Source organism: Mytilus trossulus, chromosome 8, assembly GCF_036588685.1.
Source record: "Mytilus trossulus isolate FHL-02 chromosome 8, PNRI_Mtr1.1.1.hap1, whole genome shotgun sequence".
NCBI classification, from domain to species: Eukaryota; Metazoa; Mollusca; class Bivalvia; order Mytilida; family Mytilidae; genus Mytilus; species Mytilus trossulus.
Genome location: NC_086380.1, coordinates 11340479 through 11349366, shown reverse-complemented (window position 1 = coordinate 11349366; position 8888 = coordinate 11340479). Strand labels below are relative to the sequence as shown.

Sequence of the window (8888 nt, the reverse complement as noted above, 5' to 3'; positions counted from 1 at the left end):
TTTTAGAACAATAATATATTTGTCTTATATTTTGTTTTTTTAAAACTGTCTTTGTACAATATATAATAAACTTGCAAAATGCATTATTTGTGCATCATTGTTCAGAAAATGCCTTTTGATATTGCAATAATCATGTTCCAGCAGAAAGTTCTGTATTTTTTCAAATAAAGTTTTCATTATCTCTCGCCCATGCAATTAAATTATGAAATGCTTTCCTCAATTTTTTGGAAAATGACGCAGTCATTGTTCCATAACTGTCGACCTGTACTTCATTACATTTCTCTGCCTACCGCGCTTGGTTTCGTATTTCCTATTTTCCATACAAACTGGAATCTGCTTGTGTTATCATTATGCATCATTGTGTAGTATTAAATCAGCCAGGACCCAGTTTACACTGGTTTTTGCTTGTATTCCACTACACCCGAACAAAGTGTTGTAGTTTGACGGGAACCAGTTTTAGAATTTGTAAACTACAAAACGTAATCGGTTATTGTTCATTCCGTTTTGGTGTTTCATACCGACTTATATGGTTTGAATAAGCTTAGGACCCTTCAAACATTAATGTGATAGGTATATTAAAGATTGTTTTACAAAAGGATTGAACTGTTTTACTTTCAAAGTCGTACTATAGGGATATCTGTCATATACGGATTTCCACTCTCACCGGTTAATTTCTTCTTTTACACGTGCTTTGGAAACTTCCTGTTTAATCGCAAGTTTTAAAATTGTTTTTGAGTGAATTAAACTTATTTTAACAATCATGAAGCGTTCCAGAATCATTTTAAAGCAGTTTCTTCTTCTCTTTGATGATGAAAAATAGGTTTTCTCAAGAAAATACCGCAAACGATCGCAGAGGAATTGAAACGTACAAGTCAAGTTCGTACCTGGTTAAATTAGCATCTAGTCAAATCGGCGACTATTCGACGTCATTTCGGCATCCAATAATATTTGTTATAATATTTTCTATTCAATTAATTAATTACTGTTACCAAGTACATAGTGAATATGTTGTTGTGTATTTTGGTAAACCACGAAACGAAAGTGAATATGTAGTGTATAAAGGTAAACAACGAAGCCTTTACCAAAGCTGTTGTTTTAACAATTAGACAATTTGTGTAATTGTAAAAACAAGTCAATTATTAAAATAAAATGGAAAACTATGAGTCCCTTTCAATAAATCAAACTTTCATGCCAAATAATTAGCAAATTTAAGGTGTTTGTTTTTCAGTAAAGTTTAAACAGCATTAAACCAACAATCCTGTAAAATGCTCAACTGGTTAAAATAATGCAGAAAAATACACAATATCTCATGTATAAGTCCAAATAATTATGACGTCTGGCAAGGCTATTTTATTATTTTTCTGGGACGCCTTCCTAGTCGTCCCAGAAAAAATTTAACATAGCCTTGCGTTCATAGGAAGGTGTTCCAGAATAAAATTTAAAAAGCCTTGCCAGACGTAATAATTATTTGTACTACTCATATATATATATATATATCATTAAAAATACACCAAAAAAGTCATTAGTTGAGAAAAATAAATATATACAAAATGTACATGAACACCCAAAAATGTAAAAGTTAGTATTTAACTCTTTTTGCTTAAATACTGAAAAAAAATCTGGCAACCCCTTTCTTATTTTTACCCTATTGCTTAAAATACTGTTAAAAATATATATTTAACATGGGTGACGAATTGACTATATCAGGTGTCGATTTTAACCAGGTGCTGATTTGTCCAGGTGCCAATTTAACTAGGTGCCAGTTTGACTAGAATTCTTTGACAAATGTTTGAAACTATCTGAGTTTCATTAGACCTTTGATAGCAGTAACAAAAAGATTATTTACTTACTATTTTGTGGGAGAAGGGGGGTTCAGACTGTGTGGTATCAGGTCTGTTTGTGCCCAATACATTTTCGCACCCTACACGTTCGCACATTCACACTCCACTCATTCTCGCCCAATTTTAATTCAAATTCAAGTTGAATAATTGGAAAATCATGGTTGTTGTTTTAAATTGCTTTGGTGTAAATACTGAATGTATTTATAGCTTGGTATGAGTAAAACATTGAAGATTTTAAAGGAAAAAACACAAAAGATAATTGTTTTTAACAGCTTGGTCCCATTGATCTGAAACAACGAAACAATAAAACATAGAAACCAAAATATAGCAATCCACTAATATAACCAAAACATGATAAAATTTATTCAACACGCAGAAACAAACATAGTCAGAATCTCACTTCATTTTGAAACAAGTCAATGAAACAAGTTATAGCAATACACTAACCAAAACATGATTAAGAGTTATTCAACACAAAATAAAACGTTGACAAAATACCACTTTATTTAGAAAGGATTATTATTATTTTTAGCAATACCTTATCCAAAACATGATTAAGATTTATTCAACACAAAAAAAAATTGCTGTCTCACTTTATTTTGAGACAATGACAACAATTATACTTATAAGAAAACACTTGCTTACAGAGTTATTAAACACAAAACCAATTAAGATTGGGTGCGAACATGTAGGGTGTGAAAGTGAAAGGGGTGAAAATGAGTGGGCGCAAACGTGAATGGAAGCGAACGGACCCAAATTCAGACTATGTACCAGTGAGAAATATACAAGCCTTTCTACGGTATTTATTTGTACAATTCAGCTAGTCTTGACCTATTCATTTGTCTTAAAAAACCAGCCAGTTGTCACCTTCACTTCACACACACACACATATACGAATATCAATTATATGCTCACGATACATGTTGCATTGTTAAACTAATTACGGTATGTGAAAATCAAGACTTGCATAAAAACTATCCCAATATTAGAGACAGTGGCGTCATTTTTCTTCAGAGCTTTCAGCTCTTTGATTAGTTAGCGTATATAGACAATAACTGTTTAGTGTCTTTAAGGTTAATGTACCCTTCTGTAGCCATTTTTGTACGAATTTTTCAAACCTCAGTTGTATCAACACTACAGATATAATGTAGTTAAACTCGGGGGCTTGATATGGATTTCGAGGGCTGATATCGATATCGGCCCCGAGGGCTGATAATCAACCTTGACTTCCGGCTATTATTGGCCATGCCAAAACGTACATATCAGTACAAAATATGTGATAAAAGGATATATTGACCTGAAAGAAGTATATTGACTGAGGACGAAGTCCGAGGTCGATATACTTCTTTTGGTCGATATATCCTGTATTGAACTCATACAAAGGCTATATTTGTTATATTATTAATTTCAGACCATTATAGATATGCATATTTGAATCAAAATCGTCATTTAATTTTGTTTGAAAGATATCATATTGTCTCCTTGACAATAACGACATGTTGTAGAGTGGATTTTTATCATATTAATCATTTATATATTTTATATGTTTTATAGGTAAGTCCTAGATACCATTAATTATATTCTTTCATTTGCAGAGTAGTTTACTTAGTTTACCTTTATTCTTTTGATTGCCTATTGATTGCCTATTATTCATTGATACATAAAATGTAACTGTTTACCTTGTAGCATTTACCTATTATTGATTTTACTATCAGTACTCACTGTTCACTAGAGTGTATAGGTTTTCTTATATTCTGATTGGTTTATTAAGCCTTGCCCCCAGTTTTTGGTGGTAGTTTTGAAAACAGTAATGGAGGATTGATGTCTTTGTTGTGATCCTGATATATTTGTATGATTTGATGCACTTTGTGCTCATAGACTTTATATTGTGTTTGATTAGTAGTTCCATAAGTTCTATGGATTAGTATAGTGAAGGAATTCATTCTGGAACAGGACATCATGACTTTATATGGTAAGTTACATTTTGTACTCTTTGAGGTGTCTTGGATGAACTGGATCCTTAACTTTGAAATGAATGTTTATTACATTCATTTTGGTAAGATTCCCAGCCCTATGAAAGAGTGTGCTTTGAGTGTTGTTTGAATCTGATTGATTTATTTGAGAGATTTTAGTATAAATGTTAGTAAGAGAGATTTAATCTATTTTTATGAATGACCTTGACCTTTTGTCATGTAGACCTGAAATGACATTGGCATATCCAATGTGATGTAATTAACAGTACCATTGGACTTGTACTTATGTTTTTAGTATTGAAATAAGATTACTTATTTATAATTGTGAATTCGAGATGAAAGCTAAAGATTAGTATAATTTATTATGAATTGTATAATGGCCTTTAAGATATTAAAGTCAGATTACTTATTATTGTCATACATTGTTTACAGAACCATATTTGATGTGAACCTCTGTTACCATTACTGTAGCAGTATGAAGATCGTTACTGCTAGTATTGTGTAGACTGTTGATGTTAGTTATTAAACTCAGTTCCACAGACCGGTGAGTTTATGTATACTTGAAATAGCATAATATATAGTGTTCATGTAAGACAGTGAAGAACATTTGATATAATATAGAGTTATCTACCGTTGATATATATGCTATGGTTATTTGTAGAATGTGAAGTTACATATATCTATTTAGTTAATTGAAATAGTGTTATATGATCTTGACATTATAGTAGTATGTTTAATTGTCAAAGCTGATGATTGTATATGAACGATGAGTGAATATTTGCAAGTGTTGATTATCATCAGGCATGTTATGTCACCTTGTGTATTGATATTGTATAAGAACTATAAACATTCAATGTTCTGATGTTATGTTGATTCATATCCATTCCATTCCATTCAATCCATTCAGTCACTTCTCAGTCCTTTCAGCTGAACGGACGTGCTGGGTCAGCTCTCCTTTACCCGCTATCTTCGATGAGGGTTTATTGCTAGATGGTCAACGACATACTACTAAGATGACAGAAACCAATCCATGCCGTACAGAGAGACGTAGTAGTTGGCGTACCCGCGTTAACATGCCTCCAAAACCATTGTCTATTATGGGGAGTGTCATGCCGATTAACGTCTGAGGGCTGTATCCTAGGCTATTGGGTGATACGACCTACATTTCACTGCCTAACGGCTTTGGTCCTGATAACGCTTCCTGTCATCTTTAGAACAACGTCCACGATTCATCTACCAGTACTCCATCATCGAGGCTAGAGGGCTGCCAAGCTGACCAAACTGGCCCTGAAAGCAGCCGTTGTGAAGTAAAGAAAACAACAAAAATAGTCAAAATGTAAAATCAACTCACCAAAACCAAGATGGCGGCCTCCATTCGGCGTCCTTTGCTACCCGTTCCTGACCCTCGGCACAAAATATTTAAATGCTCACAAATCGTCTTCGGGCACCGAGCCGACCGTGCGAGGGCTGAAAAGCCAGTCAAGGTCGTTAAACACTTCCATATATATTATGTTGATCTGCAGTAATGTTATAATAACTGTAACACAGTATGATATAGTACTTTTAGATTATTGTGATTAATATGCATCTTGTTATATTTTGTATATTTACATTGGCGCCAAACGTTTTGAAGAACCTGGCATGTACAGCAGATATGATGAAGTTATTGAAGAGTTGATGAGCCGTACTAGATATTGACTATTTGTAATTGGTTCGATATGTGGAAAAATATATAAATGTATTGATTAATCACACGATTATAAAGACTAACTGTATAAGTGATTATTATTAATAAATGAATAAACTAGATTGACATTGAATAGATATATTACCTACAGTACACTGTTTAAAATTATATGTAAATTATTGTCAGTGTATAGTAGTGTACCTACTTAGTGTATTTATTTGGAAAGCAGTTGTAGAATTAGTTGTGAAAAGAATTACTACTTTAGTGTGTATTGACAGATACAGATAAAGACTGTTTAGTGAACATATAGACTACATGTTTATGTTTTAATTTTTGTGTGTATATTAAAAAAAAAATCATTTGATTGTTTCATTTTTTTTGTGAACTCTCATTACATTTTTTTTCAAAAGTGTGGACACAGATTGGTGTGTAATTTTTGTTTTCAAAAGTGTGGACACAGATTAGTGTATATTTTTGAATTTTTTTTTGTTGAAAGAGGAAAAGTTATCTTTAATTTTTGGCTTTTAAATTTCTTTTCCATTCATTTTTCATTCAAAATTTGAGCCTATTAATTTTCTTTAGAATTTCTATTAATTTTTATTTGGAGTAACATTGTACTAGTTACTAGGTGAAACTATATTGCAATTGTGTCATATTGTTATATCTGAAATTGTGTCAACATAGATATATATTGATATTTCTGTTATTGTGTAATAAAAAATAAAATATGTATATGTAAAAGTGAGCGAAAGCGAGTCCCTTTAGCATTACATAAAACTTTTGAGGAAACCCTCAGGTAAAAGGCACATTATAGCAGAACACATTAGAAGTATAATAAGCCATATTATACATGTAGCACTATATGATTTGAGATATCCTAATACAACAGGTTAGTAAATAAGTAAGCCATACCCAGTTGTAGTTGTCCTTTCGGTTTATTGTTCATCTGTCAGCAATATTTAAGCTTATAGAGGAGATAGATATCCACATTAAGTAAGTATAGACGAAAGTTCATGAATACCAGGAGTACTTTCATTAGCAACCAGAAGTTATAAGAACCGGGTATTTATTGGTTTGGTTTGGTTATTGTTGTCCTTGGTTATTGTGACTGGTGTTTGAGACTGAGTTTGATCATAGTTTTACATCTTTGTAGTTCTAGTTCTTGGTACTAGGTATAACTTTTGGGTGTACACATATTGACGTATTGTGATCACACACAGGTAACACAGTGAATGTGTGATTGGAGACACAGATGAATTACTAAGCAGGGGTGAGTTATTAGTTTTATTACTTTGTCATATTAGATTAGTGTTATTTGGTATATGCATACATAGTTAATCAGACAATTTTTGTTTCAGGTTACTATCATTGTTTTCACCACTCTAATTCTTATCTTACTTTAGCATTAGATCTCATGACTTTTGAGTATATTGCTTTCAGATTATTTGTTCTTACACTGATTTTTTATCAGTTGTCTATTATCATGGATACATCAGTTGATTTAACAGAAGAGGAAGTTCGGAACATCATTGCTGCCTTCAAGGATATGCATATGAAGCCAAATGCAGAATCTCCAGATGCATTTAAAGATTGGATGAAGGAGTTCTCAACTCAGAAATCATTATATACTGGATATATACCAAATATTCATACCTTTTCCGGAGACAATAAAGGAGACAACACCTACGAAGTATGGAGGTACCAAGTGTTATGTCTTATCATAGAAAACTACGCACATGAAGTAATTGCTCAGGCCATTAGACGTTCACTTAGAAAAGAACCTAACAAGATAGTCATGCGGTTAGGCCCCAAAGCTACTGTCGACGACATCATCGACAAGATGGATAGTATTTATGGAATAGTAGATCCAAAGGAAGCGTTATTGGCACAGTTTTACACAGCCAGACAGGAACAAGATGAAGATGTTTCCACCTGGGGATGTCGCTTAGAAGACATTTACAACAAAGCACGCCGTCAAGGAAAGATTTATGAGGAAGATGTAGAAGATATGTTACGATCAATGTTTTGGAAAGGATTAAAACCGGAACTCAAGAGAATTTCAGGATACAAGTTTGATACCATCAAGGATTTCAACCATCTTTTATTGGCGATACGAGAATTGGAACATCAACAGAAGGAATATACCAAAGAGAACACACCTAGTCAAAAGAAATCTATACCAGCTAAGAGAGCAAATGCACCTAGGAAAAAGGATAAGAACGAACTAGAGACCGTAGTTAAGCATTTGATGTCACAGATTGAACTTCTAGAGAAACGACAAGAGCAATTGATCAACAACAATAAGCATAATAGGACAGATCTGATACACAAACCCACCAGATGAAACTATAGCGTATAGACCATTGGAAATGAACAATAGAAGAGAGAAACATCATAGAACATGTTGGAGATGTGGACAACTTGGCCATATCGCCATCGGATGTAAAGTTAGACTGGATAACTCTAGGAAATTTGATGGAGCCATGAATTATCAGCTAGTCACGAATGATTACCAACCAGCACCAACTGCATACAACAAAGAAGATAGATTATGCGGACCGTCAAATGAAGTTTCAATCAGCATAAATGGAATTGATACAAAAGCATTGCTGGATACAGGATCATCGGTTTCAACTATCAGTGAGTCATTTTACAACAGACACATGAGATCTACACCGATTGAATCACTTACCCGTATATTGAAGATAGAATGTGCAGACGGACTATCAATGCCTTATCTTGGTTACATCGAGGCAGACCTCCAACTACCTGGAATATCTTCTATGAGATCATCATATCCAGGCATATTTCTAGTAATACCGGATAGCGAATACAACACAACCGTACCATTATTGATAGGAACAAACATCATGTCAGTTGCAATGCAGGAGGTAGAACAGAACACTGGACCAAGGTATTTACAAGAAGCTAATCTACACACTCCATGGTATTTGGCATTCCGATGCATGAATCTTAGAAACAAGGAATTAGAAAGATGTCATAACCGATTAGCAGTTGTGAAATCCGCCGAAACACACGCGATTACAATACCAGCTAACTCTCAAGTTGTAATCAATGGATATTTGGACAAACAGCTTCAACAACAACAAATGTGTGCTATACTACAACCAACTATTAATTCAGCTTTACCAGAAAATTTAGATATCATGCCAACAGTAATAACTTACGATTGTCAACAACGAGGAAGTATACCAATACACATATCAAACGTCACAACAAGAACTGTTACACTACAACCACGAGCTCTCACTTGCGAAATTCAACCAGTTGACATTGAAGATATTGTTACACCGGAGGAAAAAGAATTTAAAGATATCATGAAGGACATTAAATTACCGATGGATGATTTAACTGATGATGACTATG

General features: G+C 33.5%; 1 protein-coding gene across 1 annotated transcript; it reads left to right on the top strand.

Moving 5' to 3' along the window:
* The first annotated feature begins 6984 nt into the window (after positions 1 to 6984).
* On the top strand, positions 6985 to 7845 carry LOC134727334 (uncharacterized). The gene has a single exon (XM_063591712.1). The coding sequence runs from the start codon at positions 6985 to 6987 to the stop codon at positions 7843 to 7845; it is 861 nt and encodes a 286-aa protein (XP_063447782.1).
* The last annotated feature ends 1043 nt before the right edge of the window (positions 7846 to 8888 follow it).